The 23,714-nt window shown below is 47.4% G+C and overlaps 1 protein-coding gene across 1 annotated transcript in view; it reads left to right on the top strand.

Moving 5' to 3' along the window:
• Window positions 1-3,208: 3,208 nt before the first annotated feature.
• The window catches only part of MAGI1 (membrane associated guanylate kinase, WW and PDZ domain containing 1), a gene marked incomplete at both ends in the record, with an annotated part of 285,270 nt that continues 264,764 nt past the window's right edge, over window positions 3,209-23,714 (top strand). The window contains one exon of the mRNA XM_079540300.1: window positions 3,209-3,497. Coding sequence (XP_079396426.1) covers window positions 3,209-3,497 — 289 coding nt within the window. The remainder of the gene's footprint in view (window positions 3,498-23,714) is intronic.

Here is a 23,714-nt window from a genome sequence, read left to right as displayed (position 1 = left end):
GGAGGAGGAAGAAAGGCTCATTTCACTTATCCCGACAGATTAGAGGCTGCTGACAGATGGGCCACCAAACCGTAGTTACTGTAGATGGAAGAGCAAGGGAACTAGGCTCTGCTTAGAGCTCTCAGCCAGTCCAAAGTAGCTTTTCACAGCAGTGTGATGGGCAGGGAGCTGAAGTGTGTGGCATCCCATGTGGGGTGAGGCCTGAGCAGCAGGTGAGGCAGGATGGCTGCAGAGAGCCTTGCTTGGGTGAGAACTGTCCGTGCTTCTCCCTGCTCTGTGGTAGGCAGCCAGTCAAACACAGTGTGTGTGTGGAGGAAAACTGAAGGGAGGGTCCTAAAATCAAGAGAAAGCACTGGGTGAGGTTTGTGGGTTTTGATAATTACCCGAAAGAACAATTTTGAGAACACAGTGGCCCAGACACGAGTACAGCATTAGCATTACGACAGGAACAGATCACACTTGCATTAGTTTTGCAGTGTTTGTGAGCAAACAGAAAATGACCCTATTAAATCTGTCGCGCCATAAATCTTACCAGCAAAATTGCTTTTCCAAATAATGTTCTTCAATGTATTTTTTTTTCCATGAGGCACGAGCAGTTCTGTAAGCTCTGCTCAGGGCAGCCACAACTCATGTGACACTCAACATGAGTCCCAGATGAATTTCAGCTTGGTGGGGCTGTCACATCACACATCACCCACAACGGTGGTGACGAAAATACATCACACCCAGGTCCCAGCTGCAGACAGGACTCTCCTTGGGCTGTGATCTCACACGGGTGACACAGCCATCAGCCAGCAGGAAGATGAAATACAAACCCTTCCCTTCAGCCACGCTGCTGCATTCGTTCCCTGGGAGACTTAGCTTGATCACTGATCCAGTTTTTACTGGTCAAGGCACGATGAAAAGTGTGCCCTGATCCTAAAAGTGACAAATTGGGTAGCTGGTCACAAAGCCAGCCAATGCAGACATAAGGCAGCTACAGCTGCAGCAACCTAGAGAATCAGCACAGCTTTCATTGGTAAGAAATAAAGCTCCAAGTGGAAAGAAACATTTTAGAGGAATGGAGGGGATGTAAGAGCTAGGTGTAGCAGATAACATATTAATCTGCCTATGATAGCGAAAATTTCTTTCAAAATATAGTGGGCCTTAATAAAAGCATGTCTGGCACTGAAGAATCCAACATTACCTTTGGCAGCTTTGTTTCATAACTGCTTACCCTAACAGTTGGAAAACAATTTATTTCTTGTCTGAGACTGCAGAGGGGCAGGCTGACAAAATGGTGTCTGACGTGGAGGGGCGTATGGAGAAAAGGGGTGGAATTGAATTCCTCCATGCGGAAAAAAATGCACTCCCTGACATTTATCAAGTCCTGCTGAACACTTATGGAGACCAAACAGTGGATGTGAGCACCATGCATGTTGGTGTTCAAGAGGCATTTTGCAACGCCCTCATTAATGTGCTTTAACTTTTGGTTAGTGCTAAGGAGGTCAGGCTGTTGGATTCAGTGGTCTTTGGAAAGTCCCTTCCAATGGAACTATTTTACTCTGTTCCATTTTGTTCCGTTCCAATTTGTATTTCACGAGTCCATTTCTGCATTTCCCTTTGCTCCCAGGGAGGCAGGTTCTGCTGTGCTCCTTGGAAGGGGCTCCGTTATTCATTTCAGCATTTCGAGCCCTGGCAGTCCCATAAGCTTCCCATGAAAGCATGCAGAGCACAGGGCTGACTGCTGTGATCTTTCAATGGGACAAAGCGTCCCCGTTCCCTGGCTGTGCCGCTCAGGCTGGAGAGCACAGCTTCTGTGGCTGCAGAGCATTGCTTGCAGTGATGGGGATTTGAGGAAAAAGCTGTGGGAGGGATCTTGGCTGCAGGGAAGCAGTGATGGGGATGCTGTATGTGAGAGGACAGGACTTCCTCTTTCATCTGGGACAGATGGAAAGGCTGGGAAAGGCATTGCTGTCATCCCACTTTTGGGGTCCAGGAACCAAGCCCAGCTGAGCTGCAGCCACAGCTGTTGCATATATCCCCCAGGTCTGTTGGCATCGCAGATCTTTTGGGTACATGCATGGCCTGAGAGACGAGAGCACACTCGAGGGCAACGCAGGGAACAAGAAGGGGCTTTGCTCCTCAGGGTCACTTCTCAGTTCTGATTAGCACTGAAACACAGCATGCACACATCTGCAACCAAACTCCTTGCTGAATGGGGAATGGTCGAGCATCAGACTGCTCAAAATGAGGCCTGGCTATCAGGTTTAGAGGTATGGAGTGTGACCGGGGAGGGACAGCTGGTGTAGTCACAACGACAGTCCGCAGGAGTTTTTGCACGAGTTCTGGGTGACTTTGAAGAGCGCGTGGATGGACGCATACCATTCCTCCCCACCAGAAACATATCAGTGCAGTCTGTCCCGCGTCTAAACAACTGCATGGGAAAAACAAAACGCGAGAACATTATTGACGTTAGAAATTCCGGCACTCCGGAGCAGGCGAGCGGAGAACCCAGGACTCGCGCACAGCCTTCTCCCAGCGCCGCAGAGCGCTTCCTTACCGCGCTCCCAGCTCGTGCGAGCCTTCCCACCGCGCCACCCGAAAGCACAGGTGGGCGCCCGCCCGCACCTGCGCACCTCGCACGGACCGCAGCCAAGCGCGGCACCCATCGCCCCTCCGCACCGCCGCGCGCACGGCTTTCCCGCGGGGCGCTCCGCCTCCGCCCGCCCCGAGCGGCGCGACCCGGGGTGCGGGGCCGGCACGGGGGCGGGGAGGCGGGCGGGGGCCGGGGCGGGCCGTGCAAGGGCGCCTGCGCCGGAGGTGCGGAGCGCGGCGGAGCGGGACGGAGCGAAGTGAAACAAAACAAGCGGGGCTTTGTAGCGCCTTAAAGGCGCCGCGTCCGCGCCCGCGGAGAGAGAGAGAGCGGAGGAGGAAGGAGAGAAAACAAAGCGGCCCCGCGGCGGTGGAGACAGGGAGGGCGAGAAGGAGCCGGATTTGCTTACTGAGCACTTTTTAAATTTTTACTTTTTTTTCTTTCTTTCTTTCAGTTTTTATTTTTATTTTTTTATTTTTTGAAGTCCCTTCCGCGGGCGCGGAGCCATGCGGGCGCGGCGCCGGCGGTGATGGCTGAGAGAGGGCGGCGCGGAGCGGTCTATGAAGCGGCGGGTCGGAGCCCCTGCGCACCTGCTTAACGCGCCGCCGCGGGCGCGGAGAGCCGCGCAGCACCATGTCGCGGGTCGTCCAGAAGAAGAACCACTGGGCCAGCCGGGTGCGGCAGTGCGCGCTGAGCCGCGGGCCCGGCGGGCAGCTGGGCTTCGTCCTGCTGGGCGGCGCGGAGCACGGCGAGTTCCCCTACGCGGGAGCGGTGGCGGCGGGAGGCGGCGAGCAGGCGCTGAGCGAGGGGGAGCTGCTGCTGGAGGTGCAGGGGGTGCGCGTGTCCGGGCTGCCGCGCTACGACGTGCTGGAGGTGATCCGGAGCTGCAAGGAGCCCATCGTGGTGAAAGCCGTCAAACAAGGTGCGAGGGGCCGGGGGGGTGTCCGCGAGTGGGGAAGGTGCGGAAGGGAGAGGTGAACGTTTCCCCTTCGGGCAGCGCAGGCTGTGCGAGCAGCGAAGTTGCTGCCCGTGTCACGCTTGTGCACGCCCGCGTGCTCACCTTTGCCACGTGCAAGCGTGCGGCCGGACGCCTGCATCCCTGCGTTGGGGCGCGTTGTCCCGAGCCCTCCTCACACGTTCCCAGCTTGCGTTAAGCGATTGCGTGAGATTGGCTTCCCCGCGCCCTGAGGCCGGGGCCGGCACCTGGTGTAGGAGCACTGGGTGGTGGGTTCACCCCTCCCGTAGCCCCGCATCGCTCCCTGCAGCGATGATGGATGGAGACTTGGCCAAAAGTGAGCGTGTGCTCCGTGTCTGCGTGGAACTGTCAGCTGGGGGAGGGGGAGTGCTGCCAGCCGTCCCCTAGGGCTGCTCGTTGATGGGTGAAGGGTGGCGTGGGGCTGCTGTCCCTTAGGTGGGGGCACACACAGGTATAGCTCTGAGCTGGGCTGGGACAGGAACAGTAAGAGACCTTTAGAAAAAAACACTTTGTATCCACATACACAAAGCAGTGATACAACAGGTCAACGTCACAAGCGTGGCAACCAATTTGCAGTTTCCAGGGCAGGACTGGAATTCAGTGCCAGGAAACTGCCCCTGCTGCTGCTATGGGATGGGTGGGACGACAGATGGACACCTGCGATGACACAGCTGGGAGGGAGGGAGGGAGGAAGGAAGGGCAGGTTCCATAGGGAGAGTCGTTAGGAGAAAGTTTGATGTGGTCGGGGCACATCGAGAAGTTTGGGGATGTGTGGTGGGTGGAGGTGCACAGCCATTCATCAGTCATTTGGAACAGGTTCCCAATGTGTAGTTACAGTAACATTTGGAACAGACCGCCTGGGGAGTGGTGAAGTCACTGGAGGTGTTTAAGGGCAAATGTGGTACTTAAGGACATGCTTTAATGGGTAATATTGGTGGATGATTGGACAGGATGATCTCAGAGGTCTTTTCCAACCTTAATGAACTTTGAAACTGTAGAGGTATTCCAGCAAACAGTGCCAAACTCCACCAAACCCAGATGTCTTTAATGCCTGCTCTCCCCGCTGCTGAGGAACAGAGCGGTTGGTGCGGGCTGCCCAGACTGGGTGGCAGGCAGGAGGCTGAAGTATGGGGAAATGTGGCAGATTTTGGTGTATCAGTTGTTGTAGTAGGTGTTAAAATACAGCCTGCCATGTTGCAGTGTGGTCAGTGGGTGAAGGAAGGTGTGTGAGTCCTTCCCAGCAAGCAACTGGTGATTAAACTTTTGGTTATTTTGGAAACAGTCACTAGTCTAAATAGAAACTTGTATTTGAAATATACCAGAAACAACAGAATTTGATGGTAAATAAACACATCTCGGCTCCAGGACGGTCTAAACAGGAGGCAGACAACCAGTTTGTAGAGTGCTGGTTGGGATTACCTGGAGCTGGGGAGAAAAGAGTTCAAAGCTGAGCCTAGAGTTGGGGCAGGCACTTGAGCCTTGCATCATCCATACCCGGAGGGGAGAGCCAAGCCTGGCTATGATGGTGATGATGATTGCTTTTTGAATGCTGTGTTAGAATGAAATGTAGAATAGAAATATATGGTTTTGTTGATCATTCTTTTTTTTTTTTTTCCTTCTTTTTTTGTGGTTTGGAAACAGCTCCGTGTGCCTCTCAATGATTGTTGGCTTCTGTGCTCTGCTCTGCGCTGAGCAGGGAGCTCCCTCGTGGGTCAGGATTCCATGGGTAGGAAAGGAGAGTTTTAATTAAAATACATTACTTCTCTGCTGATTAAAAAGCTCACTGCAGGGATGGCAGCTGTCATGCAACAGGAAGCGTGTGGCACTGGAGCAGAAAGCAAAAGAATGTGAAGATGAGGATGCAAGCACGCATCAAACTCTGATTCTCCTCCTTTTCCCAGTGCGTGGAGCCCGTTCCGCTGGTGCTGCAGTGCTAGGGTGATCTTGGCCTGGAAATGTATACGTTTTACTGCCTGGTCTATTTCATATGACATTTACAAGGCTGGAAAAACAGGAAATTTACTATAAATGAGTCAGTCATCTGTGAGCACGAACAGAGAAAATAGGTGTTCTGACCTTGCAGTTAGTGGACAATTAGGGACTGGGATGTGAAACAAAGGTCAAATAAGCTGTGCACGTGTTCTGTCATTAAACTGAGGTTTATAGACTTGCAGGTCCACATGCAATATTTTCTTTTTCTTTTGTGAGCTGTAAGTTTGAGTAGGTTCCCACAAAGTACAAAAATGGGGAACGTTTATGAATTTGCTTAATTGGAATAGCAGTATTTCATATTGCTGGTGTGGGATTTCTTGGTCCTTTGCTTACCCTGAGAAGGAGAGTGAGGAACTAGAGAACTTTTATGGGGAAGAGAAAGGGGAAAAAAAAACTTTGTGTCCTTTTTTGGTATTACGTTTGAGGGGAAAAAGATACCACTATAGTTGGTTGTTTTGGGCAAGAGAAAGGGAGAATCTGCTGCCGTGTGTCTTTCAGGGCTGTCAGAGGTGTGAAAGAAAGCTCCGTTATGCTTTTATGATTGTTTTCATCTTACATCTGTGCCTTCATGCTGATGGAATTGGCAATGAACTTCTGTGCAGTTAATAAATGCTGTTTTATTATTACTTAGTCTGAGAGTAAAGAATGAATAGACAGGATTATAGGAGCGGTGGTAGCGCGTTCTTGCGTGAAACTTGCATTGCTGTAACACAGCCGTTTCTTGGCTGTATTGCTAATGCTGAAGTTTCCTTGAATATAATTCATGGCTTTCAGAATAGCTTGATTAGAGAAATCAGAAATAAGTGTCAGGGTGCTAAAGTGGGCCCCCTGTGTGGGGGCATGGCGGTGCGGCCCAACGCAGCAGACGTTCATCATGCCGTCTTCACGAGGGAAGAATGAAGGCTGTATCTTCAGATCTGTCGCATGGCGTTTCCTTTAAGGCGAGATGTATGGGTTTTTTTTCTCCCCCTGAGAGGGAGGGGCGCATTTATAGAGGTTTTGGGCTGTGGCCTTTTGTTTTTGTACTCTGGTTGGTGCCCTGTGCCAGCTGCTGCCCGTGCCAGGCGCCGGGGCAGGAGATCTGCCAGAGCTCATGTTCCCATATGCTTATTTTTAAATTGCTTTTTCAGTCCTTTGTTCAACTCTTTGGTCCTGCAAAAAGTCTCTCTCAGGATCCTAAGCCCCTACATAACCAATGGCCATGAAACAGTGAGGTATTTCCATCAGGTCGATGCGATTCATGATTTCAGTAGTGCTTTGGAGCTGGGCTGGTCCCACAGTTGGGAGGAGCTGTGGCTTTATGTCAGCCACGTTCAGGGTGAGTAGGAGCAGGCGTGACCCCAGATGGAACTGCTGGCTGTTTACCCTGTGCTATGAGCTCCGTTCATTTCTTTTCAAACATTAACTTGGCCCTGAGGTAAATCCTCAGGCACGGTTTGGTGAGCGAACACTTCCAGTGTCAGGTTGGCATTTGCCATAGCAGCAAGGCGTTGAGATCAGTTACTCCCACCAAAGTGAATAAAAACAGCTTCTTCCAAAAAGCTGGTGCGAGCAGAGGTTGGGCTTTTTCTTCCTAAAGATGGTTTGTGAGAGAAGTGCTTTGAGGACCTAAGTGGATTCAGAGTGAAAGCTCTGACATGCCAAGTGCGGAGATGTTGGTGCATTTTAGATTGGTAAGGTCTGTTTTCAACACTGCCCCTCTGGGATAAGCATCAGGCAGGGCCAGTCACTACCGAGACGTAAAATAAAAGAGGACAGATTCTCTCTTTCGCATCGCTTCTCATATATTTTGTTGCAAACCATTAATCTTCTCTCTTTAAAGTGGTACTGCCTTCACTGTCAGGAAGAGGTCTGACTGCTTGCTGGAATGCTGCTGCTGGATGGCCGTCTGGCCATTGCTGTGCTGACTGTATGGCCATCTCCTTGTCAGGGTGCAGAAGCTGGTGCTGCTATGGCAGAGCACAGCCATCCTACTTTAGGTGGTGATTCAGTGCCACGTCCCTGAGTCAGAATTAATATGATCCTTTTAATGGCGTGAAATGGGATTATGTTTTTCACAATGAGGTTCATCTTTCTACTCATTGTGATGGGACTCCAGGCTCCCTCTTTATGGACGGTCAGATCGCAGTGCAATTAAATCACAATTAAAGTCTCATTATGAGCAGTATTTCAGCAGTGTTGCAAAATAAGATGTTAACACCATCCCTTGTGTTGTTTCAGCTTATTTTTTACGACAGTCACAACTTCTGCACAAGTGAATTACTGAGCTGCTGTTGTGATACTTAAGGTTCAACTTCTGTGTGTCTTGTTAGAAATTTCAATTTAACCTCCTAACAGGTTTGAAAATCAAACCATCTGTAGCTCATTGTATTGCTGTCCTTGGGATTGTCATCTTGTCCTGGTTCAGGATCCTTCGTGAACCTTCTGACCATTGCTGTATCTATTTCTTTGCTGCCCAAGAAAAGTCCCCCTTCCTCCTGCAGTGGGTGCATGCACGGGGACACACTGACCTGCAGCAGCTGCACAGAGCTGTGACAACCTTGCGTGCAGTTCCTGTGACAGCTCAGAGCCATCATTTGGGCCAACGAGTCCCTGGTTTGTTCTGTTTCAGCATTGCTCAGTTTGAAGGAAGCTGAGGAGATGCTGCTGCCTCAAAGGCATTTCCTATTGAATTAGCAATGTCTGAGCTGTGGGCAAGGGTAGCAGCCTTAGGACCTATATTGATGTTTCTTTTTTTCTTTTAAAAAAAAAAAAAAGACCAAGATCGTTATGTACATTCCTTTGTGGTTGGTAGTTTTTTCAGCTCTTCTTTTTCCCCCTTCGTGTTCCCCCACTTTGATTGGAGCTCATAAATCGAGGCCTGCAGGTTTTTGATCTTTGTAGTCTGCAAGTGACCTTACATCTCTTGATGAAAAGCACGGGGCAATGGTTCTGCATGCACAGGTGCCATGCATTTATGGAAGCAGTATGAAGAGCTCAGTGTAAGTGAGCTGGGTGCCCAGATCCTCACTGGGATCAGTGTGCGCTCCCTCCTGCTCTGGGTACCAGCTCCTGGAGCAGCAAAATCCCGACTCTCTGGATCCATGTTCCTGCAGAATATATCTCTAACTCATATACAGGATTGTATTGGTGACCTTTCTGCACCAAGGACACGGGGATGCACCATCCTCCTCGAGTCGGATGAGCATCACTGGAGGCATTGCCTGTGGGACAGCAGCAGCAGCTGAGCGCTGAGCAGCAGCACTGCCAGGAGGGCAGGAGCAGCTCCTGAAGAACACTGAAGCTTTCTGCTCCATCTCGAGAGCCACACGTGAAATGTATGCAGTGCATTAAGTGTGGGGTGCTCTCCAGGGAGCCAGTGTTGGGAAACAAACCTCAGCCTGAGCTGTGGGCCAGTTTGTTTTCTGCTGATCTGATGGAGAGCTGTGGCAGAGGCTGCCTAGTTCCAGAGCATCTTGGCAGTCTTTACCCTAAGCTGATATGCTGGCAGGCTTGAATTTATTATTACTATTATTTTATATATATTTTGCATGTCTCTTCCTTCTGGACCAGACAGGTGGGCCACCATCCCTCCCGGCCCCATCAGAGTGGTGTGGTTCAGGGGAGCTGGGACGTTTTTGTCCACATCCCCCCTTCACTTTCCAAAGGTCAGGCATTCCATCCATCCTTCGTCCCCTGACATTTCCAATGGTTTCCAGAGCTGCCGCAGGCTGGAATGATGGCACCATTCTCTGCTAATTCCTGGTTCTGCCTTTGGCATGGTTTGTGCTGAACTGCTTTGTGTTAATATGCTTTAAACCTATGTATATATTTCTGACTGCCCCTAGTGTACCTTTCGGAAGCAAAGCAGTTTTTTCTTCAGGTCCTGATGTTTTGTTTACATTTTTGCAGAGTTGGTTTTTGGCTGAGAACAGTTCCTGTTTTTGTATTGCAGAAGATTTGTATCATAACTTAAAGGAAAACAAACAAACAAACGTTTTTACTGTTTGCATTGAGTGTCCTCGTGAGGCTAAACAACACTGCTTGGTACACGGTGTGTAAATAGCACAAGGTGTCCTCCTGCCTTTGTGAATGAAACAACAAAACCCCCAAAGCAAACAAACAAGGAAGGCTGACTTGCAAAGGGAGCAGATGCACTCACAGTTGCAATGCATTTGAATAAGGCATCGGCTTTCCATGGTTTGCTAATCCTTGTCGAAAGAGTCCATTGTCTTGGACCATACATCTGTAATTTTGGAAAATCAGTGCCTCATTACAATTAGGTTGGGAAGAGACCAGACTTTTCTTTCTTCATATCCTTAAATCACAGTGTCTTTTTTTTCTTGAAGGGGAAAACCTCAGCTCTGGGGTTTTTCACTTAGTTATTAACAAAAACCCTTTGAAAAAGAGGCTGCCTAAAATCCAACCACTCCTTCAACACAAACAAAGCTGTGCAGATACTGTGTGCGTTCAAAAAAACCTTTCATGTTCAGCTCCTCTTATTGCTGCGGTGAGGATCCTACGCAGAGCGGATATTAGCCCTAACTGATGACAGACACAGGTGCCTTGATTTGCTTTTCTTTATTTTGAGGGTGGTGCATAAGCAAAAGATGGGTAAGCAACCTTCAAACAGGCTAAACTGGAAAGGTAAGAAAAGAACCCGGGCTTCAGAGTAACTGTGAGAGGATCTTTCCTAAAAATAGTGAGGAGTATGTAAGGAACAGATGGAGTCATCCATTTCCAAAGGTGTACATGCGGCTCCCAGGTAGCGATGTCGGGATGCAGGAGGATCTTGTGGGGGTTGGACTGCCAGAGGAACAGTTCTGTGGTGGTTCAGTGGAAGCTGGGCATGGCGGGAGAGAGGCAGAAGACTGCTCAGCAGGGAGGGATGCCCAAGTGTTGGGCTCAGGAGAGATTTCCCTGCTCCCTTCTGGATTTGTTACCAGTACTGCAGCTCTCCTGCCTCTAAATGGGAGATGGGCATCAGGAGAGGACCTGCTGTGCAGCAGCGTGTCCCTTAAATGCAGAGGCATGAAAGCTTTCTGCAGGACTGGAGGAGCGTGTTTCCAGCTGATTACAGACCTCTCTCCCAGGGCAGTCTGGGCAAAAATCATTTTGTTCTGCTCACCCTAAATGCCTGCATCAATGTAGAATCTGGGATGCAGCATTGCTGTGATCCCCGTGAGGATGCAGTGCCTGAAATAGCTTGTGCTGCCCCAGGCTGCTGCTGGAGGACAGCCTGCATGGGGACAGCTGGGGCCACGTGGCACGGCGTGCCCTAGGCTGGCTGATGGCCGGTGGGCACAGGGAAAAGCTGTGCTCTGACTGTGTTTGGGGATGTAGTTGTTCCCCCACTGGGCATCCCCTGTGCAGTGTTGGAGCTGCAGGGCTCTGGCTGACTGCAGTGCTGCTCCAGCATTGTTCTCTCTTATCCTTGGGGCAAGAGAGGGGCTGATTTCATGCACAACAAAGAGTCGAGTCCTTCTCTGTCTCTGGTATGCATTTTTCCTTAAACAATGAAGTGACTAATATAGAATATCGTCTTAATTTGCACTATCTGTGGTTGTAGAGGAATGACAGCAGTGGGACTGCATTGAGCAGTCTGGCTCTGCTGGGTGAGCAATGGGGCACTCCGTAGGGGTTATGTTCAAAGCAAATCACAACTTGTTTTTCGGGGGGTTGGCTGTTTCTTTTAATTTCCTTTTTAATTGAATTATCTTCTGCCTATCCCTCAGCAATTTCTGTGTCTTAGTTTTATGTGCAAATAGCAGAGGTGTGCAGGGGTCTGTCAGCTTGTGCATAGTCTGTATGTTCTGTGAGTTCCTCCTGTCCCCTGCAACCTGCTGCTATTAAACCAGACTGCTTCCAAATGGAGACCTGTGCTGAAGAATACTGTCCTACATTTACCATAGCTGGATTCCTTCCCCTCTCCCTTTTTTTTTTTCTTCCACTTTCAAATGAAGAAGTGCTGGCTGAGAGTATCGATCACTGACCCAAATTCACATGGAGGTCTTTTGGTCTGAACTTGAAGCACAGCCTGCATCAATCCTTCCCATGGCTGGAGGCTGTGTTTGCAAGGAGTGAGGCTGCTCAGCCCCACAGCTGCCTGCTGCAGGAGGCCCAGCAGGAAAACCCAGGCAGGGCGCTGAGGACAGCAGGGCTGTGCTGGTCCAAGGGTTATGTGTAGGGGAAAGTTTTCTGTCTGCACCCAGCCAAACAGGAGGAGCCTGTGAAAACACTGTGCATCACCTATCAAAATAGTTAGAATTCCTGGGTGAGGCTCCTTGGACATGTGACCTGTGTGTGTTTATATAGATATCCTAACTTTTTTGCACTGTAGCATTCTTATTGTCAAATGCTGCTTCGGTAAGAAGTTCTGGGATCTTTTCTGTCTCTTTTTTTTTTTGTTTAGTGGAAACTTATCCCATGACACCAGCAGCTCAGGCTGTCAAACAGCCAATGCTGTAAAATTCACAGTAAATGGCAAAACACTGTGGTGGAACAGCTATTTGAAAGCTGAAAAGGAACGGTGTAAAACCACCATTGCAATGGCCCCAAACAATCCCTATCCCTGTTCCCTTCTCGTGGGATGCACAAGCAGCATCCGAATGTAGTAAGAACATTCATGTTCTGCTCCACGCTGTTCCCTTGGTGAGGGTGAGTTAGTGATGCCTGAAGAAGTCCTTGCAGGAACATGGGGCATGTGTGTTCATGAGCCCTCAGTAGCAGGACCCCGATGTCTCTCCTGGTGCTATGGGATGGCTGCTGCCTTGTTTCCCATGAGTCATTTTGGGAAGGAAAACTGGAGCACTGCTCCAAGTTATCTGAGGAAGGTGTCTGGTTCCACCCTGCTGGCAGCTCTCTGGCCCTTAAAAGGCAATGAAGTTGGTTGAGCTCCCTCATTCCAAAGGCAGGTGAAAATTACACTTTAACTGATGGTGATTGGTTTTGGGAGAGTGGCAGAAATGAAGACGTGGGTGAATTACAGCAGTATTTCAAGCCTGGTGGAGGTGGAGGCTGTTGTGCTGGCAGTGCATTCACCCACAGAGCTGTCTCTGCCTGGTTATGGGACAGGAGAGATGGGAAGAGGGGCTGTGAAGTCTCAAAGTGATACCAGATTGTGTGCTGGCCAAATATTGCAAAGCTGAGATTTTTAACTGCCAAAGAGATGACCTGGGGACTATCCAAGGTGGTTTTTCCATTTAGTTCTGTTTTCTGCTCCCAGTTTTCCAGTTACGAGTTGAACATGTATCAGGTTTTCCAGGAGCTAAGGCAGCCTTTGTGTAGTACTGAGCTGGGATAGGATAGCTTGGTTGTATCATGGAGTGGTAAGCAGTGAGTACATGAATTTGGATTTGCTGAAGCTGTTACAGAGGAGAAAAGCCTCAGTGAAAATGAGAGGGCTTAAATTTAAGTGTGTGCTAGTACAGTAAGTGCATCATAGAGGGTTTCTTCTGTTTGTCTGTCTGTAAAAGGTGCTCTAATTGGTGCTGAGGCTTGTCTGAACCAGTGTGCAAACTTCTGTTTGCTTAAAAGTTGTCATGATCTTTGAGAGCTCACTGATGTTCAAAGCTTAGGGTTTGCTTCATTCACCACGTTTCGCATTGCTTTTGTTGGGTACATCTGCTGTTGTGGCAGCTGCCCTGATGATGGGATCTTGCCCCTGACTGCAAATACAAGTATTTTCCACACTGCGTTGTCTGGGCAGGGAAGGTTACATCTGCATTCTGCTTTGAGCCTTTTTCCAGAGATGCTGGATGCAGAAATTCACCAGTTATTTTCTGAAAAAAGCCCAGCATTTTGCTGCCTGCAGATCCTTCCTCCCTTCAGGTCTGGTGCAGTGCTCTCATAGGAAGCTTTAAAACATTCCCTTAAAAATTTCGGGACTTTTTTAGCCACCTTACGTACTTAAATGACAAATGGTGTATTGATTGCAGATGGAGGCACAATTCACTGTAACAGGCAACAGCCACGCTGTGGGCATTTGTGTACTTGCTGTTCTGCTCTTGTTGCTCTGATTTTTAGGAGATGTCAAACATCTTCCTGGGCACCTTAATGCTGTGCTGAGCCTGCTCCTCTCCCAGAGGCTCTGCAGAGCCTTCTGACCACTGCTGAATGCCAGTAGCAGTCAGAACAAGCCGCACAAGTAGTGGGGAACGTTCATTGTGTGTCTGATTCTCCCAAATCCCCAGTGCAGGAAAGGCCTCAGCACTGTTGCACATTGCAGTGGATTGCCTTTGGAGGATTTTTTGCCATAAGAACCAAGGTCAAGCTGAGCATCTGAATGCTCTAAAACTGAGCTCTCCTTCTGATTGTGTTTCATGTACTTCAAAGCTTCAGGTGAGGTTTAAAGTCGTAACGCTTGCAGGGAATATTTCCAGGTTCCTCATTCTTAGGTGAATGGGAAATATGGATGTGTTGGCACCTGCTCACCAAGGTGCCTGCACCGAAGTGTAAAAAAATACAGGATGGTGTTTGGAGTGCTTTCCTCTGCTCTCAACTCTGCATTTGCTCCTAACAAGTAAAATCAAATGGCAGCAATGTTTCAAAGTCTTCCTGAATGGCAAAATTATAAATATTTCTTTTCTGGGAAGACGGAAAGCAGGAGCTGAAGCATCGCATGCAGCTGCTCTAGTAGGAACTTGTTTAACTTGTCTACATCTCTCTTTTGCTGCAGAAGCTCTATTGAAAATGACAAATTGCTTAAAGCAGTTTCCATGTTGGTCTTAAAAAATTCAGTTTCTTTCCATCCAGAACACGTGGAAGGCATTTGTGCACTTGACTGAATGTTTCTCTGTCCCGAGGCTTACACTTAGTGGTTTTTTGCCTTCATGTAATTTTCACACGCAGCTGCTCGGGTTTGCTTTCCTCAACTTCCCATTGGATGAGGATTCATTTTACTTTTTTCAGTGCCTGAGCTTAGACATGAAAAATCAACTATCTCCCTGCTTAAGTCAATGGGGATCACGGGGAAAAGCGTTGGAGGGACACAGCAAAGTCTTGGCTTTTTGGAAGAGCTGTTCTGAGTGTTATAAATCCATAATTCAGGCTGGAAAAGCTGTGTCTGCAGCCACGTGGCTGTGCTGTCCTTTAGAATGGCGAGGCGCTCTGAGTGGTGATAACACTTTGCAAAATGACAAAAGATTTTTTGCTTAAACGTTTTCAATTACTTCCGTGCAGCTGATGCTTTACCAGAAGGAGCGTATGTGGGCAGGTGCCGTATGCAAAGTATGCAAAGCCATAGAGCTGGCAGTAACTGCTGGAAAAGTCAGAACTGCTCAATTGAAAAGGCTGTTTCCTCTTAAAGAATTTTATGTGTGCACAGCCGACCACCACTGTGATGAACCGAGCTCCATTGGATGGACCCGAGCTGTGACACCGAGGGCACGACCCCATCATCCCTCCTGGCCCAGAGGTGCTGTGCCCCAAATGGCACCAGGTCGGCGTCACCCACTGCTCTGCCTGGGGAAGCCCCATGGCTGAGGAGGGATGCTGGCAGCAGTCAGGAGGCAATCTGAGGACAATCCTGATGCTTTCTACTTCTTGAAGGCATGTCATATCCTGCTACTTCTATTTATACCCACTAGTTTTGTAGTATATATATATATTTTAAAATCTGCTATGAACCCATCATTTTTGACAAGTTTGAGCTGATATGATGAAGCGATTTTTGGTAGTTACAATTTTTTTGCCATGTTTTCTGGATTTTGACTTTGTTTTTCTTCTGCTGAGTTGATTCAGGAAGTGAACTGGTTGCTGGAATGCTGTGGCTTGCTTTGCTGTAGGATGCATCACTGCCTTTCAGTGAGTTTCCTGTTACAGATTGCAGCTAATACCGCATCTTTTAGAAGAGAGCATCAGAAATTGGCACCCGCTGGTGAGACAGACCTTCCTTGAGAGACTGTCCCGGTGTGCTGCACACAGGGGCAGCTTGTGCCCAGAAGCATGGAGGCTTTATGTTCCTTATTTTATGGTGTTTCATTCTTTGTTTTGTATAATATAAATTATGCCTTTGGCTCTTCATGTTATGTGAGGAAATGTCTGATCTGTTTCTGAATCCTGATACCGGATGTAGAATATATTTTTGAATGGCTGTCAAACCTGTCCTACTGACTATTGCATCCCTGGCTGATAAAATTAATGCATCCCAAATACCCTGCAGATACCTGTTGCAAAACCAACTTCTCTCTTCTTGCAAAACGTTCTGGTCAATTTCTGCTTGTCCAAATTGTGCCGGGCCAGGTTACTGTTATGTTCCCACAGTCTCATGCCTGTGGTTGATAATTAACCCATTTCTTTAATAACGCTGCCCTATTTACTCTGGGAACCGTTTTTCTTCCCTGCACTCCAGTCTCTTCCCAGCAAGACACTGCAGTTATGGTTTCGTTAATGAAGCCTTGTTACTTGTATTGGGGGGAGTGAGCTCAGTGCATTTGTTTTAACAGCTTAGGACAAGAGTATGCACCAAAAGCAGAAGTAAATGCCTGCGAAATAAGTTCAGCAGGCTGGTGTCGGCACCTGGTCATGGTGCCAAACAACTGGAAAAGCTTTGCTCACATCAACTTCCGTCTTGTTTTGGTCTGATTTTTAGCATATATGGGCCTGAATTCGGGTTGAGACCATTGTTCTGTGCAGAATTGAGGCAGATGTTCCTGCCTGTCTTTCTAAGGCCAGTGTTAACTGGTACAGTACATCGTCCTTACGTTTGGTGGGATTTGTCCCAACACGTCCAACGCTTCTGACTCTTTACGTGCTGTATGAGCAACTGCTTTATTTTGGAGCCCTGGGGATAAGGCCCAGTTCAAAACAAAGTCGTGCAGGTAAAAACAGAATATATGCATGTGGTCAGCAACCGAGCTAGCCGAGATATTCCAATTCTGCTCCGTTTCATCTCCAGTGCTGCAGTCCCATGCCTGGCCTTGGCCACAGCAGGAGCTGCCAATGAGGGCTGTGCATCATTCAAGAGAAGAGACCGAGAGCAGCAATTCCTCATCTGTGCAAAGATACTGCCTTGTCTTTCTCTCCTGCGCTGTTTTTATTTAGGTCAGCTGGCTGTTGCATTTTAAAGATGTGTACCTTAAGTTCTCATTGTGTTTTTTTTCTAATTTTGTCACTTTTGTTTGCTCTGCCTGGTGTGTTTCTTCATTCAGGAACAAGATGGCTGTAAGTTGAGGGAGGAAATAAACTGTAAAACTTCCATTAACCCTAGCAGTGCATCCTTGCTAACTGTGAAAATACCACGGCTTTAACGTTTACTACAGCTGTTTTATGGGATTCAGAGCTTTTCTTCAAACGTTCTGAAGTTACACGTGAGTTATCACAGAACTTGCTGTGTGCTTTGTAATTCCGGTGAGGTGAAGTTGAACATATGTGTGAATAACTGTGAAGAGTGTGTTAGATAAATGAAGCCACAAAACTGGCGGTAGTTGCTCAATAGAGGCTGTTTCTGTCATTTGAGACTGATGTATTTTTTCAAAGAATCTAATTTCTAATTCTAGATCATGAGATTTTTAAGTATATGCCAAGCCCTTGGAAAATTAGTAGCTGTAACGAGTCAGATTTTAAATTATGTGCAAGATCAAGGGGTGTGTAACAGAGGATGTTGTGTACTGCATGGTAAAAATCCATCCCCTGTGGTCAGGGATAGATCCCTGGATGACCAGAATCTTTCAGGGGGGGGAAGGAGCGTAAGGTGCCAGTAGTGTCAGTTTGGGCTAATGCTTTATTTTTCTTAGATGCTTCTCTGATTCTTTCCATGCATACTGAGTTAGCTCTTGGACACACCGCATTGCAGACAGGGGCAGACGTTTAGCAATCAGCCTGCTTGTGATTCTGACTGTCTAGATCCCGTACTAACCAATTAAAGCCCACACTTATTACAGCCTTTGTGGTTTGGGAGTGAAGTATTCCTGCATTCAACTGATAGTTTTACAAAATATTGGCTTAGGCTGGAGGTTTGCGAAGTTGGAGTCTTGGATTTCCTCGTGTGTGCTTGGGGTTAGGGAAGGTGAACAAGGGTACACGAAGAGTTGTGTGTCATGAAATGGAAAAAGTGCCTTACTGAACTTGAGAGCATGCAGGAATCTGCAGTCATCTCCTAACGTTTTCATAAATTCATGAAATTGAGTATCTAATATACATCAAGTTGCTGCAAACAGGCATGGCCTCTGCTGCAGCATTGTTTCTGAGCAAACAGCAAGCACTCCACGAGCTGCTGAGCATCCTTGCATGAGCCTGCTCCTTTCCTTCAGTTCTTCAGTCTGGGATTTCTCCCCTCCCATCTCGGTGGGGGTTTCTGCCCTGTTTGCAGTCCATTTTGGGAAGGCTTCTGGGCAAAAGAGGAGGTCCCAAAGGGAAGGAGGCTGAGATGGGAGAAGAATGTGACCCTCTGAGCCGTTACTGGTGGCTGCGCTATTTTAAAATCAGACTTAACTTTTAGCTCTTCATAAACAAATCTTTGTGCCAATTTTTTATATAGATCAGAAGTTGGTTGTTGTGGTGGCTGCTGCGTGCTCCATGGCTGTCACAGGGACAAAAGCTGAGTTTTCCTCCCCAAAATGCCTCTGGAGTGGTGCCTCATGGAAGGACAGCCCTTCCAGCTCCCCTGAATGTGGGGCAATGCCTTCCTTACTTGGTGGTAAATACACCTTAATGGGACTAGCATGATATCTCAGGTGTTGGACATGTTCCAGGCTATTGTGGGAGCTGGTGTCCTTCATCCCATGGCCCAGTGGACTGTGTTTGCCCCAGAACTTGTATATTTGACCTGAAAGTGCAGCGTGCAGCACGGCAGGGAAGCAGCAAGGATCCCATCCCTCCAGACAGGGTTAGCGATGCTTAGTGTTAGGACATTAGAGTCTTGTTGGCTTTGACTTGGAAAACCACACACGTTGCTGTGAAAATTCATACTTAGTAACAAGTAAACAAGGAAGAGAGCAGTCTGCCTGACTCAGGAAATTCCCTCCAGACCTCGTGGGGAGGAGGAGCTCTGCATTTTTCTTGTCCCATGTTTATTTTCAGTCTCGCCTCTAACGCTGCTGATAGAGCCATTACAGCCCTGCAGATTAAAGTCCCAGCATGGGGTGGAGTTGAAAGAGAGATGCTGCAAAGCAGTCAATACCTCTAGGATTGTGCAGCTATGTCATGCTACAGGCAATTAATTTTTCCCGTTATTTGCCTGCCTGGGTGCAGCTCCATGTCACGGCTGTGTGGAAGCCTTTGATTCCACTGCTCGCCTTTTCTTGTCAGGGGGTGTCTGCAGGGATGGATGACTTCAAAGTGCCATGTTTATGATAATAGTTTGGGTGTTACTTCTGTGTGGTATTGATGAGGACAGGCTTGCCGACAGCATCCATCTCTGAGGCCCAACGATTTACCAAGGAGGAGGCTGAGTTTTTTTCCAGGGCTGGCTGTGTTGGTCTGAGTCAGCAGAGGTCCTGATGTATTTGGTCCTGAAGTCAGGTCATGGCTCTTGGGTTTTCTGAGTCGGCTTTTCCCGACAGTTAGTCAAAGCCTCCAGGGTTGGCAGAGGATGTCATTCAGGACTTGAAAACTCTTTGAAACGGCAGTTTCTGTTAGCAGACACTGTGCTGACTGCATTATGCTGCAGGTGTTTCAGAGAAAACATTTTTTTCAATCAGAAATAGCCGAATCTCAGGACATTTGTCTTTTGTAGTAGCAGAATCTTTACATGATCTCCCTAAGAGAGGCCTGGGAGGCTGGGAAGTGTCCCCTTTCTTGGGCAGGATGAGGCCCAGCATTGGTGCAAGGTAGTACTGGAACCAGACCACACTGCCCAGCCGCCTCGCCTTAGGGAGATGCCCACCTTTGGTGGATGTGATGTAGTCAAAATGAGATTATTTGGAGGTCAAAGAGCTTGTTGATGCTCAGCAGTATCACGCTGATCTATGCCTTGGTGTATGTTAATGGTCCTTGTTTGTGAATCTTCCCCTCTTCTGTGTCAGTTCACTTCTGATTTAGGTAAGGGTGAGTGGGAAGGGTCTGCAGGAGTTTCCCAGCAGCACGTTGTTTTTATTGGCATTTTTATTAGTGGAAAGAACCAGTTAAAAGAATTGAGGGGAATGAGGGGCTTGTCCTGCTGCTGCCCTGTGTTGGGCCAAAATAGAACAGGGCTGTTGGGCTGGGGAGCAACTTGAAGGACTTATTTGAAGACGAGACCAGCTACTTTGCTCTTTGGGGTTTTTCAGTAGGCTTCTGCCAGATTTAGGTGCTAGGAGAGCAGCTCTTGTTGGCGAGCATCTGCCTGTTGTGATCAGCCTCCTTAGCTGAGCTGAACGCCCTGCAACAAAAAAAAGCTTTGCTGCAGATGACGGGCTGTTGGGTTGGCTTCAGATTTAAACAAAGCCAAATCCTTGGGGAGGGCGCCTGGCAGAGCCTCTCTGCAATAGTGTAGAAAATTTCTCCGCTAAAATGCAACTAAAGAATAATTTAAAAATACAGCAGTATGAACAGGAGTGGTTATAGAAACCACAGAGATCTGTTTCTGTACTTGGGAATCGTGGATGAAAGTGTGTTGTTACAAGAAAATCCAGATGACAAGTTTTATTCATTCTGTTATTCATGCAGTACCTCTTCAGGCTCTGCAGAAATATGTCCTTTTCTAGACTTATGACGAGTAGACAAACACTGCATGTTTATACCAAATGCTGGAGGATTTACGGGTAACTACTTTGTGGTTTGAAGAAACAATAAGCGCAATGTATTGTAAACAATTCCCTTTTTATATTTGGCCTGCATTCAGTCTAAGATTAAAAACAAGAATTTATGGGCTTAAAAAAAGAATCTTTCCAATGCTGAAAGCAAAAAGAACAATCTATAATGAGATTTTACAAGGTCTATTATTTTTAAAGCAATTTTTTTATTTCCTTAATATATTTTCCATGTAAAAGTATGTTTTTTTGCACTTCAAATAGCGTTTGGTTGGTTGCATTTACCAGCAAGCAGCTAGGGGATTCTAGTGCTTAAACCACACAGCAGCTGCTAATTAAAAATATATAATTCTACTCTGATTAGCTTTTAATGATTCTAATCCCCTTATATTTGATTATTACCACAGCGTGGTAACCTCAGCCGCCCTCCAGTTCGTTGTGGAAGCCTATAAGAAACAAAACTAGTCATTAGGAGCTGCTAACTGGCTCCTGGAGGATTGCTTCCCAAACAGGGCAGCACAGATGGAAAAGACCTGCCGTTCCCACATGTCATAGGGCTCTTTGGAGCTGCATGCTTTGAGTTTCTGCTCAGTTGGCATCCTTTCACCAGGAGCAGGCTTGCTTGCTGTGCAGGGAAGCAGAGGGAGAGGGTAAATGTGAAGAGTTGCAGGCACCAATGTTGCAAGTCCTGGTTGGGAAGCAGACCCACTGTGGGGGTGCATTTAATCCTGAAGGCAGAGATTTTTCTTCATTGTTACTTGGGTTGTGAGAAGTTTGTCTTCTCTCTTTTTATTTTCTTTTAAAATTAAAAAGTGTTGAACATTGCAAAATACTGAAGTTGCACTTTTCACTCTTTGGATTGCTTTGCTTTCATCTTGTGCCCATCTGCTTAACCTTCACCAGGTTTTCTGGAGATGGTTCGTAGCTCTTGATGGCAGGGAACGGCATCTTTGTTCTTTCTGCAGCACCTGGATGCTTGGGAAATGACACTGTAGGACAGAGCAGCAATAAATATCTGCTGCTGGACAGCAGTTTGGAAACCTTGAGTTAGGACTGCAGCAAGAGGGAAAAAATTACCCAAGAGACGTGAAGAGACGCCACGTAAACGCGTTGTCAGGGAGCTGCCCTGATCTGGAAGTGAGGCTTCTTTGTGTCGCTCAGAGTTCATCTCTGGCTTGGGGATCTGGTACTAATGGAAGAGCCAAAAGGCCAATGTTATTGTACAGAGCAGACCATAGAACCTGCCTTTTTTTTTTTTTTTTTTTTTTTTTTTTTAAATAAACCTTGCAGCGCATGCAGAAGTGACTGCATTGGAATGTTTGCTAGTGGAATGCTGCAGAGCTTGGCCACGGAGGAACGTGGGGCTGCAGTCCCGCTGCAGCACGTGGCCGGCTGCTGCTCTCACAGAAGCTCCAGCATTTGTCGTGCTGCCACGAGTTAGTGTTAAAATTGGCTCAGCTGCCCTGGCCTGGAGATGCTGGCTGCCCTCAGCACTTGGATGGGTCGTCTGCCGCGTCGCTGGGTGGGCGCTGGGATCTCATGGTCTCCCTGTGCACCGGGTTTCCGTGTTCTGCCTGGCTGAGCCTCAGAAAGTTCACTTTTATTTGCGTGCTTTGCGCTGTGTGGATCATCAGAGTGGGGAAAAAGGATTTTTTTTTCTCTTACTTTAACGTTATAATTCTCTTAGATCTTTCTGAATTTATTAGGGTTGACGCCAGCTTTTAGTGCATTATTTTTAAGAGTATGCAGTTTATTTAAGATTTCCACGTGCAGACATTCCCTTCCAGTTTCACTCAACTGCACAGGGACATTTGCATCCAAATAAAAGGCAGGTTTTCTGTTTGTAGACAATTGATAGCTATTCACTGGGCTTTGTCCGCTAATACAATGCTTGTTATTTTTAAAGCTCTTGCGGTTTGTGAGGAAGCTATGGATTAAGCTCCAAGAAATGCAGCTCTGAAGGATGAGCTCCGGTCTGAGTGTTACAGTCAGCTTGTTGCTGGGCTAGGAGAGAAAATGCCAGTGACTGAAACTTCCCTTTAGACTGTGTCTGGGCTGTGAGATGGCTCTGCAGTAAAGACAGAGCAATTGAGATTTATGATTCTCTGCAGTGAAGAGGCAACTCGCATTGCTGTGACATCTTGTATCTCAGAAGAAGTTAATCACAGCTTTTTCTGCGTTGCTGGGTTACATTGCTTTGAGAAAAAACAGAAACTGCTATGAGCAGTATGAATAGCCGAAACCACAAGTCCCACTGAGATTACAGCCAGCTCCTCCTAAAGGAAACGGATTCAACCACCAACATAGTTTTTCATTAGCTGATTTTTTTCTGAGTGAACAAAATACCCCTTTTGTGGCATAATTGTTTGGCTTTCGGAGATATAGGCTGAGTTGCAACTACATTCCTGTTTTTTGTTGGATTTTTTTTTGAATTCAACTTGATGAGGAGGGGAAAGCAAAGAGACGTTTGTCCTTTTACTACATTCTGTACCATGTTGAAGAATAAAGCAGCAGGTTTTAATTTTCAGACTTTCTGTGCTTTTTGGCTCTGCAAGGAGGGGGAGGGGGGAACCAAGTCTGTCTTGCATTTCTGGACAAATCTAAATCTGATGGACCAAAGTTGAAGGTACCTGATTAAAACCTTTTGTTGCTGAGACAGAATTACTTTACCATCTACCAGGCTGGCTGAGCTAGGATGGCTTGTGCCTCAGATTCACTGATTTTGAGCTGTCGAAAGTATTTACTTGCAGTTAATGTGAAAGTTAATCTTTTCGTTACAGCAATATGATAACAGCTCAAAAATCAAGCAGAGATGAAAGCAGAGGAAAAAGCACCGCGGAAAATCCGTGGAAGTGGAGTTAGAACCCACAGATGTAATTTAAGCATTTAAAGATTTGTGGCACTCTGACCCTTCAAGTACCTCAGAAGTACCCAGTTCTTCGAGATGTGCAAAATAACAGCGCTTTCGATGGAACTTCATTAAACAGGAGGTGGCTGAGTTTTGCATATTAATGCCTGTCAGCTGGAATTACTTCTGCATCTTAGCTGAAGGCCCTCAATATGCTTGGTCCATTCTTCCCTTACCCTTGTATTGACTAAGTTTATCACTCGTCAACAAAAGCTGCCCCTGTCTCCTGCAGATGAGCAAGTCAAGAGGCAGTGCTTATTTCGGGTTTTAAGAACTGCAGACAGTTGGGAATTTAACAATGATTGACGACTCAGATCTCAGCTGCGTGGTTGTTGGAGTGAAGTTATTCAGAAAGTATTAGGCTACCTACTCTCTGAGTGAAGATTTAAGATGTATCAAACTGGGCTAGCATAATTGGTTTTAGTCCTGCAAGTTTTGGTTGTGCTCTTGTACTGGCTAAGCTAAATGTGGCAACCACACATTAGGGAATTTTTGTTTTAATTAGGATTGGCCAATCAGTGTTTCTCTGCAGACTTTTCTCATGGGAATCGTATGGCTGGTTGGGCCACAACCACAAAATGTCAGACGATGCATGGATTGTCCCTCTCCCCACTC

The sequence above is a fragment of the Tetrao urogallus genome (assembly GCF_951394365.1).
Source record: "Tetrao urogallus genome assembly, chromosome: 10".
Classification (NCBI taxonomy): Eukaryota; Metazoa; Chordata; class Aves; order Galliformes; family Phasianidae; genus Tetrao; species Tetrao urogallus.
This window is presented reverse-complemented; position numbering and strand designations above follow the sequence as displayed.